This window comes from Podarcis vaucheri (assembly GCF_965113315.1).
Source record: "Podarcis vaucheri genome assembly, chromosome: 3".
In the NCBI taxonomy this organism is placed as follows: Eukaryota; Metazoa; Chordata; class Lepidosauria; order Squamata; family Lacertidae; genus Podarcis; species Podarcis vaucheri.
In genome coordinates, this window is record NC_138761.1 from 26,738,987 (window position 1) to 26,762,652 (window position 23,666).

Here is a 23,666-nt window from a genome sequence, read left to right on the forward strand (position 1 = left end):
TATGCAAATGAAGGATCGAAAGTGACGTTCAGTGATTGGCTAGTTACAGAAAATGGTTACTGTTGCATTCTAGTGGAGCTCTATATAAGCAGGCTGACAGAGCTCCTCAGTTCAGTTCTGTTCCAGCTTACAAATAAAGAGCTTCTTTGGAAGAATCGCTGTGTCGTCTGATATGTTCGCCCACAACTTAACACATTCAAAGACTGAGGTTGAAATTTAGGACGCATTTCAATGAATGAATCCCATCAACAGAAGCCATGCGCAAGGACTTCCGCTTGCACAACGGGGCTTCCTCCCCTCTCCTGCCCCAGCACCTTCTGTGCACACACAAAGTTGTCAGGAGACACCCCCCAGAACAGAATATGGGGGAATATGTTATTTTTGGCAAGCCAAAATGCTTTCCCTGCAAGAGCCATCACATTAGCATAGTGGCTCTCAAACTTTTTTCTCTGGGCCACACTTTCAGAATAAAAATTTGCTCATGCCACACCAAGTTTATTCCACAAATTAAAAATAAATAAATGATACTACACTGTACTACACTGGAAGGTTTAAATGTTTCATTCATTGTCCTTGAACCTTCCAGCCACACATGCCATACTCTCCTGCCACATCACTGTAGCACACTACCTTTGAAAACCACGGCCTTAGCGAGATGTTGCACTCCTTCCATACTTTTAAAAAATACAAATCATCTCCGTCCATAAAATGAGGAAACCAACCTGTCACTTTTCTGTGTATTTCCATAGGGTTATATATAGGAGAGAAACAATCAAACCAGGTAACTAGGAGCTCTAAGGTTTATATAGTGGCTACAGTAAGTAGTTTAATTAAAGTACAGTGGTACCTCGGGTTAAGAACTTAATTCATTCTGGAGGTCTGTTCTTAACCTGAAACTGTTCTTAACCTGAAGCACCACTTTAGCTAATGGGGCCTCCTGCTGCTGCTGCGCCGCTGGAGCACAATTTCTGTTTTACGTATCTGAAGGTATCTGAAGAAGTGTACATGCACACGAAAGCTCATACCAAGAACTAACTTAGTTGGTCTTTAAGGTGCTACTGGAAGGAATCTTTTTATTTTGACTATGGCAGACCAACACGGCTACCTATCTGCCACTGATTTCAATTAGATTTAAACATGTGTTCAACAGCTGAAATCTATGGTATGGTAAAGAGTTTACCTTTGGTTTGATTATGTGTCTACGATGATTTTACCAACAAAAATGTAAAAGGGGCAAAGTGTTCTCCTCTAAAATATCCATGTTATGGCCAAGCCACATAACCTTTTTTTACTTGACAATGACTTAGATGAGTACTGATTTTGATTGCTGGTACATTCACCATGTAGAGAAGTATACAGTGGTCCCTTTGGTTACGTACTTAATTCATTCCGGAATTCTGGAGTTCTTAACCTGAAGCACCACTTTAGCTAATGGGGCCTCTCGCTGTCACTGTGCTGCCGAAGCATGATTTCTATTCTCATCCTGAAGCAAAGTTCTTAACCCGAGGTACTATTTCTGGGTTAGCGGAGTCTGTAACCTGAAGTGTATGTAACCTGAAGCGTATGTAACCTGAAGCGTATGTAACCCGAGGTACCACTATACAGTGGCATAGCATGGGGGGTGCAGGGGGGGCCGACCGCACTGGGCGCAACATCTGGGGGTTAGGGTTAGGGGGCGCAAATCCACGGGTTAGGGGACGCAAATTACTTGCCTTGCCCCGGGTGCTGACAACCCACGCTACGCCACTGCCACTATATATTTATTCTTTCATTACATTTATATTCTACCTTTCCTCTGGGAAGTTTGAGGTGGCCTACAGACTTCTCCTTCTCCCCATTTTATCCTCACAACAACCCCAAGAGGTAGGTTAGGTTGAGAGTGAGTCAGCAGCTCAGGGTCCCCCAGTGAGCTTCACAGTTGAGGGGGGATTTGAACCCTGGTCTCCCAGGTTCCGTAAGCACTATACTAGACTTGCCATTCTAGTATCTAGAAAATATCTACCTAGAATCTAGAAAATTCCTGACATGCCCTCGTTATAGGGTGTAAAAATAGGGGGTGGGGATGGCAACGTGATGGAAACAGCTCCAAAAGCTTAAACTCTCTATTTTTTTATTCCCCCCAAAAGCCCAACAATTTTGGTGGTTTCCTTTAAAAAAAAAGCTCAAACAATTTGGGGGTCTTCCTTTAAAAAGTGGGTGTTGGGAATTTTACTTTTTGAAATATGGCAACCCTACACTATACCACTCTGGCTGTTCCCTTCAAAATCACCCTAAAGAACCAATAAGGAGGGGGAACTGTTACTAATGGCAAAAGGTTGGGAGCTGGATCTATGAAGGTGATGATAGAATCATAGCATTGGAAGGGACCCCAAGGATCATCTAGTCCAACCCCCTGCCAAGCAAGAATATGCATCCGTCCAATGCAGGCATAAAACTTGCAACCTTGGCATTATCAGCACCACGCTCTAGCCAATAGACTCAGTTCATCACAAAGTCAATCTCTGCATCCTTAAGAAATCATTTGACTTGCTCATTATTTCAAGCATATTGGATATTGCAGTCTGAAACACTGCATAGTAGAAATTAATCCAGTAATACTTACAGCCAATCATCATCATAGCAACAGCAAAGATCTTCTCTCCATCCGTGGTTGGTGCAATGTTCCCAAATCCAACACTGGTGAGACTAGTCATTGTAAAGTATAACGATGAGATATAAACAGAATCCTTGCTTGGCCCTCCTTCCCATTTTCCACTTCCTGACCTGTTAAACTGATACGGTGATCCTATGGATTCGCCCAGCTGGTAGAGCCAACTTTCGTTCCGTATTGTGTTTTTATCCTCATTGATAACTTCATAGTCCCCGATACTGTACCAAATGCAGGCCAGCCAATGGGCTGCAAGACCAAAGACGCACACCAGCAGAACCAAGACAGCTGCTCCATACTCAATGTAGTGGTCCAGTTTCCGAGCCACGCGACCAAGCCGGAGCAGCCTGACTACTTTAAGGGAGCTGAACAGACTGCTGATGCCCTAGAAGAACGAAGAAAAACAAAACAAGCTGATTAGCATTCAGCATTAAATTATTCCATGTCTTTTGTCAACCATAACCTTGAGCTTTAGACGTCCAAGGTGAAGCCTGGGCAGACCAAAGACATGGCATTGTATAAATACAGTGCGTTCTATAAACAGGCAGAAGGATGGAGACTGGGGGTTGTATCCCATGTAGAGCTAAGTTAAAGTCACTTAGTGGTATACTTGTTACACTGGGGGAATGTTGTTCAACAAGGGAAAACAGAAATACTGTTGAAGACTGCCGTGCAACAGATTGCACAGCAAGAATCAGCTACTGTGTAAGGGAAAACACAAATGCATTTTTAAAGATTGCTGTGCAACATGAACCAGTTGCTGCACATACAAACTTTCACTAGTGCAACTTCCATTTAGCACAAGGGCTCTTGGTGATCATGAAAGGAGGAAGTTGGATATGGCTCCATGGGCCCAGTTGAAAGAAGGTTGTGCTGAAATCCATTAATCGGCCTTGATCTAAATAGGATTTGGGAATTAATACTGTCTCTGGATTGCGGCACAGGTATTATGCAAATGGTAAAAAATGGCTCCATAATTTAAAAAACATACGTGTCATCACCAGATTGCTGCAAATTCAAGACCCCGGATGACCTACCTGCTCATGGTTTTCCTGTATTAGGTTACCCTGGGTACTTCCTGCTTATGAGATCATCCCAAGAAACAGATGGGACATGGCATATAAACTCCTCCCTCTGGCATTTTCTTTTCCTATTCACTCTTTAAATGTTTATACATTCCATTGGTTTGCCATTACAAAACATCCTCAGTTTTCAACCCTTTGAGGTACACGTTTTTTTTATTTCACACTGAAATTGGCTAACACCTATGCTCTGAAAATATGGCATTTCTTGTAATCCCCATTAAAAACAAGAAATTAATTAAGAGCTGTGCAGACGTTGCAATTTGACTGCTCCTCTGATTCTTCTCCACCTTGCTCCAAAATGTGATGCACCTCTGGGAAACAAACAACACCCTAACTCTGATTAAAACATTAAAGCAAGATTAACAAAAACATCACACTAATTATACAACTAGGATCAGCAATATTAACAGACACTTGAGCAAAATCCCTTTCAGACTTTTCCATTAAGCCCTTTCTTATTCACACAAGGTGGGGTCTGACAAGCAACAACAGAAAAGGCGAGTGTTCAGGGGTTTGTTTGTTTTTTTAAAAAGGTACCGGTATCTTTCTGGAGCTATTTATATTTTAAAATCTGTGTACCACAATAAGATCCCCACTCATGGTGACATACAGCATATACAACACAATCCAGTGCCTTAAGAAATACATACACCAAAGCATCAGAAATATTTTGGCTACTCATGATTTGAGTGGGACCACATTTGTCATACCACAGTGCTAGTCCTGCCTTCTGGTATCGGTGCACTGAGCACATTTTTCTGCAAAGGACCACCTATGCAAGAACAGTTGCTTGAGTATATGGGCTCCATGCAACCAGACCATCCAGTTGTATTTGTGTCTCTAGCAAGCAGCGCCTGGTCCATTAGCAAGGAGGAAGGCTCATCAGAGAATACTGGGTTGCTGCTGTTTTAGCAATATCCCCATGTAACTCAGCTTTCAGGCAATGCGCAAGCTCTCCTGTTTCAGAGAACCTTTCATCCAGCAACATAAAAAGAGAGCAACATTTCAGATGTACATATAGGAGCACACCAGGGTTCAAGTGATTGAAATTGAAGAGTTGGGGGGGAAACATGCATTGCTGAGAATGAGCTTTCAGCAATTTACAGGTGGCATTTGCACAGCTGATAACAGTCATTTTGCAAGCGTTTTGTATTTGCAAAGAAGGTACTGGAGACAGTTGTAGAGGCTGAGAAATGGAAGCACTCGAGCTGGATCTTTCTTCAAAGCATTGCCTAGTGCAGTGAAGGATTTTAATTCCCAGGCACACATTCTGAACACCAGAGGCAGCATTACTTTTAAGGCTAAAACAGAAAAGCTTGAGAGGAAATAGTGGTTAAAGTGGTCTCCTGTGGGTGATGGGCAATCTTTTTGCCCATGAACATGCTGATTTGGAAGAACGGCAGATCAAGACGATGGAATACATAGAGTTGGCAAAGTTGACAGGGAAGATCCGGAATCAGTGCAATGAACTGTTTCAAAAGGACTGGAGCAAATTTATATTTTATATGAAAGAACATTGTAAACATCTGAAAACGTTTGTAGGTTTGAGTTGAAATGTTTTGTAATGTGAATATAAGAAACTGGTTGCATATAATGAGGTGAAATATAAAAAGAAGATAGAAGGTAAAAAAGTGGTTATAGAAATGCTAAGAATTTAGTAAAGATGTTCGGAAGTCAGAAAGAGGGAGGGAAGGAGGTTGATGCTCAGTTAGAGCAATGTTTTAGGTTACAGAAGTATGTAATAGAATGTGATTATGTTAAATATGGAAAACTTAATAAAAATTATTATAAAGAGAGGGAGAGAGAGATGTGGGCTGTTTTACAAATCTTAACATACTTCAATCTTGCCCATGGTTACTTTCCTGGCATCTTTTCTATTGCATGGTATAGATTGTGCACTGTGATTCATACGTAATTTTTCTCTGTATTTTGAAAGGTCAACCAGCAGCGCCAGTCTTGGCTGTTGCTGATGAGATGTTTTGGCATGACTCTTACCTCTTTAAAGCAGGGGCTGGGAACCTGTGACCCTCTAGATAATCATAGAGTTCTGGAGTTGGAAGGGACCCCAAGGGCCATCTAATCCAACCCCCTGTGATGCAGGAATCATGGCTAAAGAATCCCTGACAGGTGGCCATCCAACCTCTGTTTAAAAACTTCCAATGAAGGAGAATCCATTGCCTTCCAAGGGAGTCTGCTCCACTGGTAAACAGCTCTCACTGCCAGAAAGTTCTTCCTGATGTTCAGTTGGAATGTCATTTCTTGTAATCTGAATCTGAATAATGATGATGATGATGATGCGTTTCAGCCCTACCCTCTGGAGCAGCAGAAAACAAGCTTATTCCCTCCTCCATGTGACAGCCCTTGAGATATTTGAAGATGGCTCTCATATCTCCTCTCAGTCACCTCTTTCCCAGGCTAAACATACCTAACTATCTCAACTGTTCCTTATAAGACTTGGTTTCCAGACCCTTGATCATCTTGGTCACTCTCCTCTGCATGTGTTATTGTGCCAAATTTGGTGATGTCATCTTCCAAATTGCACAGTTTGGGACATTTTGGTCCACCATCTTGATTCAAAATGGCATCCAGTGGTATCTAAACTTACTACCTTTCTAGTAGAAAAGGGATTTAAACAAACAAAACAACAACAACACAACCTTGGATCAAGTCTGAATACTGGATAGGTATAGCTGGAGGGTTAAGGAACAGTCTTAATAGGTATTCTGATTACTGACAAGGTTTGAGTAATAGTTTGTTTTAAGAGAACAAAACATATCAGAGCACATCTCAAAGCAAGAAACACATGCCTTGTAGGAGACATACTTCTCCCTTCAAATTGCTTATATTTAAAGTGTCCTGTGTTAATGAATATTTTTGGAAATAAATTATTGCTTAATTCTGGTCATCAGGCATTTATGGAAAAGTTTGTTCAGTCATGCTTAAATATCATTTGCGCCAACATTTTTGTTTAGGCTTGCTTAATGCAGTGGAAAATCTCATTTCTTTTGCCCATTAATATATGTTTTTCATATTAACATATGTTTCTGGGAAAACAGAAATACTGCTGTTTCGTTTTTAATTCATGAATTTGTAATAATTACATTTCTTCCATTGTTGTTTTTCTTTCATGAAAAACACATATGCAGCTTTTGCTGAATGCTTACACAAACCATTAAACCTCTGGGGTCTTGGTTAATTGAGCACAAAGTGGGGGGGGGGGACAACGAGTCAGTAAAGCAAAGTAATTTGTAGATATTTAGAAAAATGGCCTACAACCGTGCAGTCCTTTGTGCTTTACTAGTGTTAACTATGAAGCAAATAAAAATGTGCATTAAACATGAAGCAACTTTCCAAACTGCAGAGATAATGCTCAGCTTTTATTTTAGCTTCCCATTTTAAATTCTTGGCTCTACTCCTGAAATCACCTACTTCCCATTATGTGAGTCCCACTGGTGAAATAACCGCATTCTGGATGTCAGCCAAGCATGTGACTACAGAAAGAAGTGTGTGCCTTAATGCTACAAGAAAATAAAGAGTGAATATCCTTACAAATGCATAGAAGTCAGAATTACTCCAGGCATCATCCAAATAACCCAGTTCTATCTGCACTGAGTGCCTCTCTGGGGTCTTGGGGAGAAGTCTCTCCTGTCGCTTGCTAGGTGATCCTTTTAGCTCCTGGAGATACTAAGACTGAATCTGGGATCTCATGCATTCTAAGAATGTACTCCATCCACCAATATTGGGCTAAAGCTTCCCCCAACAGTAGCGCAGGGCAGTAGAAAGGGGATATTTGCCAGCTGAGAGGTGATTCTCTGCAAAGCCATCTACTGCCATGGCTCTCACTGCCAGACCAAGAACTCCCAGCTTGGTTTCAAGGAGCAGCCGATACAGAAGAGTTATAGATACATGGCTAAGTGCAAGCTAAGATATTGATCCAACAAGCGGCACACACCCTGCACTTTCCTTCTGAAGTCGCAGGGGTCCCAGGACTGGGCACGCCAATGCATAACTTCCAACATTTCTCCAATGAAAATAGGGACAACCTACAGGACATTCCAGGATCAAATCAGAAACTGGGATGGCTTCTCTAAATCAGGGAAATCCCTAGAAAATAGGGACACTTGGAGGGTCTGCAAATGGGCCTTCCTTTGAATGGGCTGAGTCATGCTGATGTCTTCATGTCCTTGCAGATGGAGGTATCTGGCTCCTCTGCCAATCTGCTTGACCATCATTTCCCCGCAGATTCTGTTCTCCATTCCCTAGACCAGTAGTTTTCAACCAGTGTGCTGTGGCACCCTGGGGTGCCTTGAGGGCAACACCGGCCTGTGTCCTTCTTTCCTTCCCTCCCTCCTCTGATGCCCTCTTGCCTCTCAAAGTCTTCCAGGGTTATTTGTTGCAGCAGCCCTGGCTACAAGCTCCCCAGGACAATGGTGCCTCTGGGACTGGCCAGGGGGTGCTGGTTGCCAGGAGCTGAAGCAGCCTCAGAGCAAGCAAGCAAGCAAGTGGGCGAGGGAGTCTAGCCTGCCAGTCCACCAGCCCTTGCTGTTGGGAATGAATAGACAAGTGGGAGACCGGGCAGGTGCTGCGTTGGTCTTTCTTGTGCTTCCTATGTGCAAGGTGTGCCTGGGAGCTGAGTGCCTGGTGCTGAAGGGGAGCCTTTCCACCCTGCAGGCCCAGCAGCGCCCACTGCTGCCTCCCAAGGCAAGGTACTGACCTAATGTTCACCTTTGGCCAGTCTCCATTGGGCCACTAAGGCTGGGTGCACCCTCTTCCCAGGCCCCTGAGTGAGGAGACACCTCTTTGGGGGGCAGGCAGAGCAGCTCAGAGACCAGGGGTGGTGGCTGCAGCTGCCTAGAGGATTCCCAAGGAGAGAGAAGAAGAGAGGAGGCTGAGGAAACACTCCACAAAGAAGGGTGTTCAAAAAAGGGTGAGAGGCTGCCAGCTCTGCAGGCAAGGGGTGACATAACTGGGCTCCTGAGCCCCACAGGGGTGCTGCAGAAAGAATGCACTTGGCCAAGGGAGCCATGGACTCAGAAATGTTTAAAACCTCTGCCCTGGACTACTGACCTTGCTGCTCTCAGACACTTCTTGGTGTCCCAATTTCACCTTCCCCGCATTCCTCAGGGTCACCCAGTTCCAACTCCCTGAGCTCCTCCAATTCCTCCTCAGAATTCAAGCTTTCCACCCATTATGGTTCCGTGGGGCTCATGACGTCTACAGAGCCATATGGAACCACTGTCATGCAGTGACCTGCTACCGATGGTCAAAGCCAACTATAAATACTGGCGACCCTTTGGCAGTCAAATTAAATGCCAATGGAGTCATAGCAGTGATTATGAATGGTCAACTGTCAAAAAATAAAATAGCCCAGGTTTACCTTTGTGCTGCTCAGTTTTTGCTATTTGTTTGGAATGAAGGAATAGGTTCTTTTATCAAAGTGACAGATGGCATGAAATGAAGAGGGATCACAAACACTTTAGGATTCTGATAGAGCAGAGACTGGGGCTAAAACAATATGAAATTCACTAAAGGCAAGTGTAAGACACGCCATCATGCAAAAAAGAAAGAAGGAGGCAAAGATTCAAAAATGGATGAGCAGAAGCGCTGCTTTTGAAAAGCAGTGCATTCCTGCTGGAAATTATAGCAGAAAATCCACTATACAGTCCTACCTTGGAAGTTGAAGGAATCCGTTCTGGAAGTCCGTTTGACTTCCAAAACGTTCAAAAATCAAAGTGCAGCTTTGATTGGCTCCTGCAGCCAATCAGAAGTCGCGAAAGCCCCATTGAACCTTCAGCTTCCAAAAATAGTTCACAAACCAGAACAGTCACTTCCGGGTTTGCGACATTCAGGAGCCAAAACGTTTGGGAACTAAGCTGTTCGTCTTCCAGGGTACGACTGTATTTCTAAAATTCCATGCAGAGTTAGTTCCATTGAGCAGTGTGGGACTTAGTCTGAGTAAACATGAATTGGATTGTGCTGTAAGAGTACATTTACGGTGTGCTGCTTCTGCGTAAGACTAAGGCATCGTTAGCAAAACTGGTATATTAAAAGCCGGGAAAGCAATTATCTTTTTTCTCTTTAATTTTCAGCTATTGTTCTGTTCTAACAATATAAGAAGAGACCTGCTGGATTCGGTCAATGGCAAATCTGGTCCAGCACCCTGTTCTCATAGTGCCTGGATATGACCCACAAAAAGGACCTGAGCGCAACAGCACTCTCCCCACTTTGGATTCCCAGCAACCAGTATTCTGACAGTGGGGTTAAATTACGGACCCTCCAAGTGTCTCTGTTTTCCAGGGATGTCCCTGATTTAGAGAAGCAGTCTGGTTTCTGATTTGATCCTGGAATGTCCCTCTTTTCCTTAGGATGCCCCTGTTTTCATTGGAGAAAATGTTGGAGGGTATGGAGTTAGACAACCCCCAAGCTGTCTGAAGGCAATCCTGCACAGCGAAGTTTTTAAAATGTTTTATTATGTTTTTATATTTGTCGGAAGCTGCTCAGAGTGGCTGGGGCAACCCAGTAAGATGTGTGGGGTATAAATAGTAAAATTATCATTATGGAATGGGACAGCCTTGTTTTCTTCGGAGAAATGTTGGAGGGTATGAAATTGTAACCATCATGGCTGGTAGGAATCATATCCAATTTCCCCACCCCGCCATATTCAAACAGACTAGGAATGGAGGAGCTGGAAGGGAGAGAAGGACCAACCGCTCACCACACTAAACTAATGAAATCTAAAGGCCTTCCCTCGCTCCTCATCCCATTCACTACTTTTCTCCTCTGACTCTGAAAAATTGGTGAGATACCTCATCACCATCACCAGTTCACCTTCTGCAAATCCGGGGAGCCATTTCCCAATAGCCCTAGTCTGAATAAATAAAAACACTTGGGATTTGAACTTTTACTTATGCTGACCTAAGCAAGACGCTAAAAGCTTTGGACAGCACACTGGGTGGTGAGTGGAGAAGTGTGAAAAAGGTTGTGCTGGGGTTTTTTAAAACTCTGAGTGACTCACGAGAAGGCAAGAGTTCACCCTGTATCTTTCCAGTGTCGAAGAAGACTATTTGTACGCTCACTGTAGCAAATGAAATACAGACAAGATTACCAGCAAAACAATCGCTGAGGGCACAAAATACCAAATAGCCTGTAGGGTGAATAACACAGAGCCCATATGGTGAGCCATAAAACTCCTATGGTGACCTTGGGAAAGTCACAAGCTCTCAGCCAGACAGGTTTGTTGTGAGGATCACTTGGGGTAACCTTTAAACATCTTGCCCTAAGCTCCTCAGTGGAAATGTGTGATACAAATGTGCTAAACAAATTGATTCGGGTTACACCTGCAAGCACAGAAGACTTAAATCCCACAGCGTCGATTTTCTAACTAGATTTTTCATAGATAAGGCACTCTTACCTTGCTGTACACTCTACAGTACATGCCAGCCCACTAGCTTGACCAAGCATCAAACCCAATTCATCAAGGGCTATGGTAAAAGTATTAACCCAGCACTGTTACTTACAATCCAATGCTTCAGCGACAGGGAAGCTGCAAGCCTGCAGTTGTCGCTGGACTACCACTCCCATCATACCTGATCATTGGTTATGCTGGCTGGGGCTTTTCTGTGGTGGCTCCCCAATTATGGAATGCTCTCTCCAGAGAGGCTCACCTGGTGCTATCACTTCATGTATTTAGGCTCCAGGTAAAAGCATTCCTCTTTACCCAGGCCTATGACTATTAAATAATCCATGGCTTGAAAAAGTGTGAGGGACAGGAAAGAAGCATTTTTGTTAGGGATTCTAGGGCAAGACCTGCCAAGAAAAATAAAGAACTTATTTATGTATGCTACAACAGCGGCAAGAGTTTTGATAGCACAAGGATGGAAGAATGAGGAAATCCCAACGAAAGAACAGTGGCAAGAAAAAATGATGACTTATGCAGAACTGGCTAAATTGACATACAAATTGTGAGACAAGGACAACTGTGATTTTAAGGAAGAATGGGAGCTTTTTACAAACTATCTAAAAAGACAACAAAATGAACTGGACTCCTTGGCAGGGTTTGAATAAACATACACAAAATTATTGGTTGATAACATGATAGATAGATAATGTAAGGATATGTACAAGTTTATAACATGCAGAGAATAATTATGTGCTGAGAAATCAGAGAGAGGAGCTGAGGGAAGTCTCGGGAGGAGGGGGGTTGGATGGGGGGAAAGGGGGAATAATGAATATGGTATGTTTTGAAATATTTGTTTTGCTGAAACTGCTAATTAAAATTTTTTTAAATTAATTAATTAAGTACCATATTTTTCACTCTATAAGATGCACCAGACCATAAGACGCACCTCATTTTTGGAGGAGGAAAACAAGAAAAAAAATATTCTGAATCCCAGAAGCCAGAACAGCAAGAGGGACTGCTGTGCAGCGAAAACAGCGATCCCTCTTGCTGTTCTGGCTTCTGGGATAGCTGCACAGCCTGCATTCGCTCCATAAGGTGCGCACACATTTCCCCTTACTTTTTAGGAGGGGAAAAATGAGTCTTATAGAGCAAAAAATACGGTAATTGTTTGGGATGATAGCCAACTAAGTCATATTAGGAGTTAAGTGACCTCCAAGTATGACAAACATTGCAGTACAATGCTAACTACGTCTACTCAAAAGTAAGTCCCATTGAATTACCTGAGTACAGCTTTAGTCTTTAATGTGCCACAAGACCAGTTGCTGGTTAACCTACAACTGCATTCCCTATGCACAGTGCTTCCCCCCCCCCGGGGGGGCACCTAGGGGTATGCAGTACCAGCACCTCTTTTTTTTTGTTAAAAAGTGTGGCACTGTAACAACTTCATGGTGAGTAGCAGCACCTATTTTTCTAGGTGGGGGAGAAGCACTGCCTTTGCGCACTGTAGGCATACCATCATTGCAATACAACATAGTAACGGAGGGAAGTAGTTTGATTGTGTGCGGTTTTTTAAAAAAAGAAAAACTGCAAGCCCTCCGATTTTTATAAACCACAACAAAAAGCATTATCTAATCCCCTCAGTGCATGACAGAATATGAGCAATTTTAGGAAAGTATGGAAAGAGAAGACTATTTATATCTTTCCTGAGCCAAATTAAAACTGGCAAGCCTATGACAGATTCACATAAGTTCACATTCTCCAGCAGTTCCCCCACCCCCTCCATAAACAGAATATAGAAATATGTTCTTCCCATTCCAGTGCTATGCACCAGGGACTGTCTGTGTTTTACTCTCATTCTTATTTGTTGTCTGTTGAGCACATTTAATGGGGGGAAATACTTTACACTTCTTGCCTCATTCGTCTTCTCTCATCTCTCACCACAGCTCCAGGAAAATTCCCAAGGCTGCGCAATTGGTCAATTAAATGGCTGAGCTAATCTCCAGGGTCCAACTGCTATAGGTTGTTCAGTGGACCAACTAGCTTTCATTTGGGTCTTTGCCACTGTTGTTTTGACCATTTATAATTATTAAACTATTTGTTACCATTGTTGGATGCAATTTATTATTTGCTGACATTTTGCTGGGTTGATTATCTTAATACAGTGGTACCTCGGGTTAAGTATTTAATTCGTTCCAGAGGTCCGTTCTTAACCTGAAACTGTTCTTAACCTGAAGCACCACTTTAGCTAATGGGGCCTCCTACCGCCACCGTGCAATTTCTGTTCTCATCCTGAAGCAAAGTTCTTAACCCGAGGTACTATTTCTGGGGTGGCAGAGTCTGTAACCTGAAGCGTATGTAACCTGAAGCGTATGTAACCTGAGGTACCACTGTATGTATATTTCATGTTATGTGAAAAGGAGGTTTGTGCTTTATGTTAATTGGTTTAAAGTATTTGTTTCTTAACCATTTTCATTCTGGTTCATTCAGATTGAATTCTTGTGGGATGTAGTTTTTGCTGCATGCTTTTTTCATTTCTATGGGTTGCAAACTGCCTTGAGTATAGCAATGCAGAAGGATTAAATTAAATTTAAAATGGCATTCGCAGCATCAACCCAATTAAAATCTTGTTTGATTTTAAGAGCATAAAAAGATAGTTCTTAATCATTTCAGCTTTCTCTTGAATCGCGTATGGTTTTATGCTCTTTTTAAAAAGCGGGAATTAGGATAAAGAGAATAAATGAATTACCAAACCCTTACCGGCTAACAAACTGGGACTACCCATGTTCTAATGTTCTAACTCCTTGATGCTCAGGAGTCACACATTTCTCTCCTTTCTTTCCCTGATCCCTCTCCCCATTTCACAGCTTTATGCTTGTGTCCATTGCTCTTCATGTAGCCATTGGACCTTACTGCCTTAGTCAAATTAGTCCAACTGCCTTTGGGCTGCTCAACATGTCCCAAGACACTCACTGCCTCGACACAGAGGGCCACAAAGAACAATATTCCTTTCTATGCTGTTTAAAGTGCTGCTCTGACAGCCCCTTTCCAAAGCAATGCCAACGTAACAAGCTCAATTTGCTCTTCTTTGACAAACGATATCACCATATATTATCCCTGGGGTGTAATTGAGACCTTAATTTCTTTCGGCTTAATATAGACTGAGAGGCTTATGTAGGCTGCTCTGCTTTGTCAAGTTTTTTTTGTTTTTTTTTTAAGTTAAACGTTGTCAGTTGATGCAGAAATAACACCTTTTCAATGGCAACTCGGAGATAAATCGTCTTTTCTTCCTGCTGCAATAGGGGATTGGGTTGTGGGAAGATTTAAAGTTGTGCTGCATGTACTTTGCTTTAAGAAGTCTGAAGTTGTTAGTTCAGAAGTTGGATCTTTTCCATGATGGCACCACCAAACTGGTGGAACATCCTTTCAAAGAAGGCTCAGCGATCCCTGTACATTAGGGCTGAGCGATATCTGGTTTTCAACATCGCAATATATCACCAAATAAACATCGTGATATAATATATCATAATGCCTGAAATAAGGACGGAGTTATATAGAGGCATCAGTTGGCTTCACGGTTTTTCCCCCATCATGATTTATGCATAGCACACACACAAACACATCATGATTCGTGATATATTGCCAGGTCAAAAATTATGAAACCGATGTCATGATATGGACTTCAAACCGGATTTGGATGATATGTCGATATTTCGCCCAGCCCTATGGTTCAATGCTTTATTTATTAATTTTTTACAAGGTTAAAGGTAAAGGTAAAGGGACCCCTGACCATTAGGTCCAGTCATGACCGACCCTGGGGTTGTGGCACTCATCTCGCTTTATTGGCTGAGGGAGCCGGCGTACAGCTTTCGGGTCATGTAGCTAGCATGACTAAGCTGCTTCTGGCGAACCAGAGCAGTGCACGGAAATGCCGTCTACCTTCCCGCCAGAGCGGTACCTATTTATCTAATTGCACTTTGACATGCTTTCGAACTGCTAGGTTGGCAGGAGCAGGGACCAAGCAACGGGAGCTCACCCTGTCACAGGGATTCGAACCGCCAACCCTCTGATCAGCAAGCCCTAGGCTCAGTGGTTTAACCCACAGCGCCACCCGCATCCCTTTTTACAAGGTTACTGATAACTAAATCAAGCACAATCCTTCATTCTTGTTAGCCCCAATGGCATCGACGTGCCCTACCAGAGGAACTGCAGGGGAGGAAGCAGTAAATACAAGCGAAGCGACGTTTGCTTAACCAAATAAATTAGAGAAAAGCTTGATGTTAGGCAAGGAAGATGTTTAGCTTCCAATCTAAAGTAACAGAGGACAAGCACAGAAAACAAAGCACAACCTGCACCTCAGTAGAAAGAAATGTCATGTACTCTGAGAAAGGGGCAGGTGTGGAGCTCGAAATTTGAACAGAAAGCAGAAAAGATCATGATGGAATGGATCGCGAGTGAAGTATTGCAAAACTAGTATGTTCACAGACTGGGCAATACATTGGGTTGGCCTGAAGGCCTTGTTAATAGAATTATCTCCCATTTCAATACAAGTGGAAACTTGCTTTATATAAGGGCGCCTCATTATTATTATTTCTTCAGGTGAGGGCTACTTTATCATAGTCCAAGCCCAGTGCAGAAAACAACTCCAAAGTTTATGAAACAATTCGTGTTTAAGGGGCATAAGATATTTGTTTGATTATTTTGTGATACGGTCTGCAAATACCATATTGCAAGTTGCATTACATTTTGAAGATGCTGGAGCACACAGCTTTTTGTAAGCCAGACTCTCTCTCTTTTGCAGAACGCAAATGTTATCAGTAACCTTGTAAAAAATTAATAAATAAAGCACTGAACCATAGGGCTGGGCGACATATCGACATTTCATCCAAATCTGGTTTGAAGTCCATATCATGACATCGGTTTCATAATTTTTGACCTGGCAGAATCATGATGTGTTTGTGTGTGTGCTATGCAAAAATCATGATGGGGGGAAAACCGTGAAGCCAACTGATGCCTCTATATAGCTCCATCCTTATTTCAGGCATTATGATATATTATATCACAATGTTTATGGCAGCAAGTCATCTAGCAGCGTGGCTCATGCCAGAGCAGCCAGAACAAGAATAATAATTAATTAAGAATAAGTCTGCTCACAGTGAACCAGGGTTGGGGGAGATACCTTTCTCAGACTGAGGGACACCTTCACTTCTAAGAAACCTTCCACATACCAGTGGGGGACAAGGCTCATAAAAATAGGGACCTTTCAAGTGACACTCTTCAACCCACCCACCATTCTACCCCCTCCCACAGAGCATTTCCTATCAAAAGAAGGGCAAGTGCCATCACTTCTACACCAATGGGACACAGTCTACACACCCTCTACTGCCCTGAGAAAACCCCTTAATCTCAGTTTTATTTTATTACATCCTTTGGTAGATTTGCAAAAAGTAAAACACACCAATAAATGTATTTTAGAAAGGGGCAAGATTCAATGTGGACACACAAAGCATTAAAAAGAAAAGGACTCCTTGGATCCCACTCTGCTCCCCCTTTCTTCCCACCCAGAGCAGCTCTGCCCTCTGCCTGAACTTCAGAGCCAGTGGCGGCCTCTCCTCCTCCTCACCTGCCCTCCAGCAGCTGCTACAGGCTGCCCAAGAGAGGAGACTGGATGCAGCGGCCATAGAGAGGCCGTGGAGAGGCAAAAGGATGCCCCCTTGAAGCTGCCACCACTCAGGACAAGCATGGCTTATCCTCCTCCCCAAGCTCCGTGGTGGTGGCACTGGCGGGGAAAATCGGGACATTCCAGGATCAAATCAGAAGCTGGGATGGTTTTTGTAATTCCAGAATTGTCCCTGGGAAATAAGGACACTCGGGGGGGGGAGCAGTGGGGGAGGAAGGGGGTGTGGCGTGTGTGGGCTGCCCGGGTGTCATCACTGAGGGGGGGTGACTAAATGACAAAAATATGAGGGGGGGTTAAAAAAATTGGGCTCACGAAACTTTTTAGTTCAGTCAACAAACAGAAGAAAAAGAAGAAGAAGAAGAAGAAGAAGAAGAAGAAGAAGAAGAAGAAGAAGAAGAAGAAGAATAGTAGTAGTAGTAGTAGTAGTAGTAGTAGTTTGGATTTGATATCCCGCTTTATCTCTACCCGAAGGAGTCTCAAAGCAGCTAACATTCTCCTTTCCCTTCCTCCCCCACAACAAACACTCTGTGAGGTGAGTGGGGCTGAGAGACTTCAAAGAAGTGTGACTGGCCCAAGGTCACCCAGCAGCTGCACGTGGAGGAGCAGAGACGCGAACCCGGTTCCCCAGATTACGAGACTACCGCTCTTAACCACTACACCACACTGGCTCTCCAGAAAGGCGGCTGGCACTGGGTGCCACACTGCGGGGGCCATCACTTACCATGGGGCCTGAAGCGTGCCAGAGCCACACGTCTCTCCTGGGAGTGATGTGGTGGCTTGGGCACCTGAAACAGCAGCGTGGGGCTTGCATCTGCCCTCCACCTCTCCCTCAGCCACCCTACAGTGGAGAGGCTCCACGCAGCTCACCCTGCCCCCATGGGCCTCTTGCCCCGCTGCTGGCTGCAGGATGCACTCGTCACACCAGGCACTCAGGCATCTAATTACGCCACTGGGGACAAGGGAGGGGATGCAAAAGTGGGCAGGGCAATGAATGTAAATTTTACCTTAGGCTCCTTTGCCATAGATTTCCAAACAGGCAAAAAAACCTCAGGAAGTGAAGCAGAGCCAGTGGGGTTGTGGCCTAGGAAGACATCCAAGGGCTAAATAGAGTCCTGGAGAGTCACATTTAGCCCCCAGACCTGAAGATCTCCTCATCCTGAAATAGGTTATTCAGGGGAAAGAAAGGTTTCAAATGACAGCGCTACCTCTCCTGAAATTTGCACTGTAACTAGCATGCAAAAGCCACTGCATTCTATAGATATACGGTAAACAGGAAAGTAGAAACCTTCTGAGTGAAATCAGTTGTACTATATCCTTACACATTAGAGGAACTTGTATCCCAAAACCTGTACCTGAGTTTGCTTACTTCCTCCCTCTCAATCCATTTTCCCTCAGTGCCATGCCTTTTTAGCTTGTAAGCCTGAGGGGACTGCCTTTTTTCTGTTTTTTAAGTGATTTGTAAGCTGCTCTTGGAGACCCTTTTGACTGGGATGAAAGAAGAATTTGACTAAATAAGCAATAAATAATCTTAGGAGTTGGGGGTTCTAGACTCCTCTAATCCCTGGATCCAGCAAGTGTTAAAAGCTAATCAAGCCTTCTAATTCTGCGAAACAGCTAAGCTAGCTTTCTGGATGAAGTGACTCAGTGCGAGTCAGCAATTGGGAGGGGCTCCCTCCCTCAGCAGATAAAGCCAGAGCTTAGAGTAGAGAGTTTGGGCAGTGATATGACATAGAAGCAAAACAGCAAGTTGGGGAGACAGAGAGACACAGCAATGATTGCTTTCTATTTGAATCCAAGGCTGTGGCTATGGGAGAAACAAGACCTTTTTGGGGTGCTAATGCTATGAACCCCTCCATCGTAAGCTCAGGTTGTATATACGTGTAAAGAAACCATATATCATAAAGACACCACAGTCTCCGCTGTGCCTCATTTCCAAAAGGAAACACGAACCCTGGGAAAGTGCCTGGGACCGCTGGAATCTTGCACCACGCAGAGACTGGGGTGGTGTGCAACAAAATTATTTCATTCTTCAGTTGAGAGACTGATCATCTAAATGCTCTCCACTGCAGCTGCCCTCCCCACCCAAACACACACACACCCAGAACGAGCATTTCAGTGTGTTGTTTCCCACCATCTTCCTCTCAGGACCACCAAAGGAAAAGCATCACCTAGAGAAGCAGAGGGTGCTCTCTCTCACACACACACACACGCACAATAACAATAACAACAACAACAACAAGCCCCATTCAGAAGGGGCTGAATATTTGTAGGATCAACAGACCCTGACTGGTGTCAGAGGGAGAAATCGAAACCCTCCAACATCACAAAAGTTCTCTGTGAAGAAAGAGAACAGCCAGAGCAATGAATCAAAGATGTAGTGATGCACAATCACAGAAGGATAGTCCTAAAAAGCTAGTGATAAACTCAAGAATCCTACTGGCTCTAGAGGACTGTAAACCTGACAGTACACAAAAAAGAAGTCCATTGCTGTATCAACACAGATTAATATGTGGATCAGATCTGAAAACATTAAGTTTGAGGTGTTGTGAAAAATCAGTCTCTAATGGGTCATGTAGTCATGTAAAGGTTCCACTCGTTTACTTGCTAGAGCATGCCAGCAAATCAGATCTGAGTCTGATCATTTTTAGCACAGCTCACTTAATCCCCGCACCCAAAAGTCAGTCAGTTGCCATGATGCATGTGACTCAGCCAAAGGGGCTGGAAGCAGATGCCTGTGCTGGATTTTGTTTCTGGGCAGGGGGAAACAAGCAGGCAGCAGTAGCAGATTTCTCCCAGAACTGAACTCAACACACTTATTGAGGACACATTCATGCCATATATTTAAAGCACTAAGACACCACTTTAACGAGTCATGGCTTTCCGCCAAGAACTCTGGGAGCTGTCGTTAGTTAAGAGCGCTGACAGCTGCTAGCAGACCCCTATTCCCCTCCCAGAGCTACAACTCCTAGAAGGGTTTAACAATCAATCCTTCTTCTGAGGAAACTCTGGGGCATCAAGAATAAGGGGGAAGCCCACAAGCAAGTGAAATGTATATGCTTGGGAATTTAGGGTGCTGCCTTATATTGAGTCTGACCATTTATCCATCTAGCTCAGTGTTGTCTACAGAGGCTGGCAATGGCTCTCCAGGATTCCACCAGCATTCTTTTATAAATATAAGAATACGGTACCTATCTGTGTGATGCTGGCACAAAACCCCCTGAGCAAACACTATGCAATGGAATGAAATATCATTATCCCCCCCCCATCTCTCTTCACCCCCTCTCTTCTCCCCCTACCATATCATGTCTATGACAGAAGGGTCTCATACCAAACACAAATGAACTGTGAAAAAGACTCTATGAATTGAAAGTGGTACGCTATACAGGCAGCCCCTGTTTGCACACGTTCAGTACGTGCATGACTGTGTAGATGCGCATTGCGCTGAACTCAGAAGTGACCCACATGTCATTGAAACGTCACTAAAAGGGCAGAATAGGGGTGTTAGCAGGCTTTTCCCATGGGTTTTACTTCTACACAATTTCACCTGCACATGCATGCCTCGGAACATAAACAGGGGGCTGCCTGTATGTACTTTTTTGCTTCACAAGAAAACCTTTCATAAAACATAATTTTAAAAAATACAGTCATACCTCGGGTTACAGACGCTTCAGGTTGCATTTTTTCCAGAAGTACTGGAATGGGTTACTTCCGGGTTTTGGCAGTCAGGCATGTACAGAAGCGCTTAATCGCGCTTTGCGCATAAGCGCCGAATCACAACCCGCGCGTGCGCAGATGAGCCACTGCGGGTTGTGAACGATGTGGGTTGCAAACATGCATCCCACACGGATCACGTTCGCAACCCGAGTGTCCACTGCAAATGAATAAAACTGACCCAAAGAAGGGGGGGAGCAGCATTCTCTCCCAGCCCCTAACATGCAGATGCCAGGTATTGAACCTGGGACTTTCTGCGTGCAAAGCAGATGCTCTGCCACTGAGCTACAACCCCTTCCCTTACACGCCCACACACCAGGCATCAACACAGTACAGCTGAAAAGACACCCAGCATATGGAATCTAACATGACCCAGAGACACCGCCTCCTACTCACAACTCCAAGCAGCCAAGCAACCACTTGAGCAACGTCAATGTAGCCTGGGAAGGCAGAAATTTCCTTCTCCTGTAGAATTGCCTGTTGAAGAATCCAGAGCTGAAGCCTCATCTAGTCGCTGCTTCTTCCGGTAGTTACTTCTCAAGCAGTCAGAGACAGGCGTTCCCTTTGCAGCATCCGGGGCAGCCCATCAATGAGGTGAGGTCAAGCCATTGGCCTCAGGTGGCAGATCTGACCGCCTGACCCTGCCCTTCTGCTGCTGCCAGACCCAAGAAGGCTTCACCCACACTGCCCTCACTGTTCCCATGGCACCAGCGCTGCTGCCAATGCATTGCAGCGGCAGTGTGGGCCCAGCTACAGGTGAGGGTGCAGTTGCAGTGGCAGGGTGGGCAGCAGTGGGTGCAATGGCAAGGCCAGGAAGGAAGGAGGGGTGGCATCCAGGCCTTTTGCCTACAACGGCAAAACATCCCAGGCTAGCTCTGGCAGCACCGCAACTCTAGAATTGGTTCCTTACCAAGGTTCGTCAAGTTTTTCCATGCTGCATTTTTCAAAAAGTTGGTTAATCATTTGCTTTCCTGCCCCATGGCTTTTGATAGCTGTTGGTTCGATGCTGGATGGGAAACTTTCCATGGTCTTATACTTTCTGAATTGTTAAAATGTGATCTGGAAGAGTGTGTGCGCATGGCTACTGTTTAACTGCAAGCCATCTCTGGCATCTTTTGAACCTAATATTTTAAGACAGATGAAGTGCTTGCTGAAACTGGAGAAGCCATCAAGCAAACATGGGGCAGACGGTGACTTTTTTCAATCAGTTTTGACTATATACTTTTTGCATTCTTATGTTACAGTGATAAAGAAAATAAAGCTGCACAAAAATGCTTAATGAATCTGGGGACTAAAGGTCATTATATAAATCTCAGTCTCAACGTTTCACGAGGTATTAGCTTATTGCGCCTCCCATTGCCTGTAAAACAAACAAATCTATAAATACTTTTGTGAAGTACTATTGTGAATTGATTGCAAATTCTTGAGAATTTGCAATCAATTAGTGGTTGCAGCCTAGGAAGGCAGAATGACATTTATTTAAGCACATGTGTAGATGGAGAGCAACTAACCAACTTTTGGTTTAAAAAGCCATTTTTCTCCCCAGTCAACCGATCTTGGTAAATGATTAGATGGCAAGTGGAAACAAAACTCACCTCATCAACATTCTCAAATGCGTTGATCACATCATACGGCAAACAGGACAGAAGGTCAATGACAAACCATGTCTTCAAGTAATTCATGCGAATCAGTTTTGGGTCAGAGATCACTTCTCCAGCTGGCCCAACAAACGTGGTGTGGAAATTAAGCACAATGTCTACCAGAAAAATGACGTCAACAATGCTGTCCACTACCAGCCAGGCCACATTGTTCTGTTTCGTTTTAAAGGAGACGTTGTAAGGGACCAAAATAGCCGTGTAGAAGGTTAAAATCAGGATGACCCAATCCCAAGTGGTCTTGAAAACACAGTAATGTAAAATGATATGTGGTGGGGTCTTTGGTGCCTCTTGCTTGTACTGAGGGAGGATTTCAGAGCCCAGTTGCAGGACCTGCTTGGAAAACAGGAAGAGGAAAAGCCTTTCACTATTAAAAAAACAAAACAGCATGCTTTTTTTCCAATTATCACATCGGCCATCTTTCCTTAAAATAAAATAAAAGGGCTCATGATGACTCCTAGAGCAATCCTAACCATATCTATGCCTTCTCCTGAATCAAGCCATTGTTCCATTTAAGCTCTGCATTGTCTTCACGGACGCGCTATGGCTCTCCAGGGGTTTCCAGCAGAAGACAATCCCAGCCCTACCTGAAGATGTTGGGATTGATGCACAGCAGATGTTCTAGCTTTCTTTCTGGATGTTTTCCCAAGTATCTGTTACAGTTGCTCTTGCAGACTTAAAATCAAGTGCTGCTGCTACATTTGTAGGACCATTAGGAGACCAGAAGCATTATGGGCCCCTCAGCACGGTTAGGCTGCGCCCAAAACACATCTGACCCCTTTCAAAGTCCCCTTATGCTCTTTTTCCTCTACAACATCTACTGGTTCCCAGTGTGCAGGAATGCACTGGAGCTTAGACATGGGCTCGGCGATATAAAAATAATGAATGCAGTATTTAACTGGCAAATAATTATACACATCTCATATGTGCAGAACATACTGTATTATTTACAATGAATTCACCAGCTGTCCTGGTTTAAATTTATGTGAAGTCTAATCTGATGCACCAATTTAGCAAGGAATTGTCTAGCAAATAGTATATGGCCTACTTAAAGCAGAGGTAAAATCCTGAACCGCAGCAGCATTGCTTTCTATGAAAAAGTCAATGCACTGGCTCTCTGCTTGGACATTTACTTAATGTTTCCAAGTGTTAGCAAAGTCAATGATATGCAGGCATTTATCAACAAATCTTAGGACCTGCTACATTCAGATTTGGCAGATGCATTCTTATAAGGTGCTCCAAGAGCTGTACCAGTTCAATGCTTCCAAATGTGGCCCACATTTGAGGCCAGGTGAGGCGCCTGCTTCAGGCCCCAGGGTTTAAGGGGCAGGATGAAGGATCTAGGGCAGAAGACCCGACTCAGGATAGATCAGGGAATGAGTCTGCCTCATCCTTGCCGCTGCTGCTGCTGCTTGAAGAATTTGTCTCCAAAGGGTGTTGTTCTGGCACCATGATATCATAACACTCAGAGGGCACTAGAGGCCCGGTGTGG

The 23,666-nt window shown here is 43.9% G+C and overlaps 1 protein-coding gene and 1 long non-coding RNA gene across 5 annotated transcripts in view; both read right to left on the reverse strand.

The window, feature by feature from the left end:
• The window catches only part of LOC309529766, a 589,156-nt gene that overhangs the window by 468,673 nt on the left and 96,817 nt on the right, over window positions 1-23,666 (reverse strand). The gene's annotated exons all lie outside the window — the stretch shown is intronic.
• The window catches only part of KCNH1 (potassium voltage-gated channel subfamily H member 1), a 233,148-nt gene that overhangs the window by 161,251 nt on the left and 48,231 nt on the right, over window positions 1-23,666 (reverse strand). For 2 of the 4 annotated variants that reach the window (XM_082217421.1, XM_082217419.1), the window contains exons 6-7: window positions 22,115-22,507; window positions 2,603-3,032 (exon numbers count right to left, since the gene is read on the reverse strand). In XM_082217421.1, coding sequence (XP_082073547.1) covers window positions 2,603-3,032; window positions 22,115-22,507 — 823 coding nt within the window. Of the gene's footprint in view, window positions 1-2,602; window positions 3,033-22,114; window positions 22,511-23,666 lie in introns of all 4 variants that reach the window. The other 2 variants (XM_082217420.1, XM_082217418.1) reach the window with 1 other exon arrangement.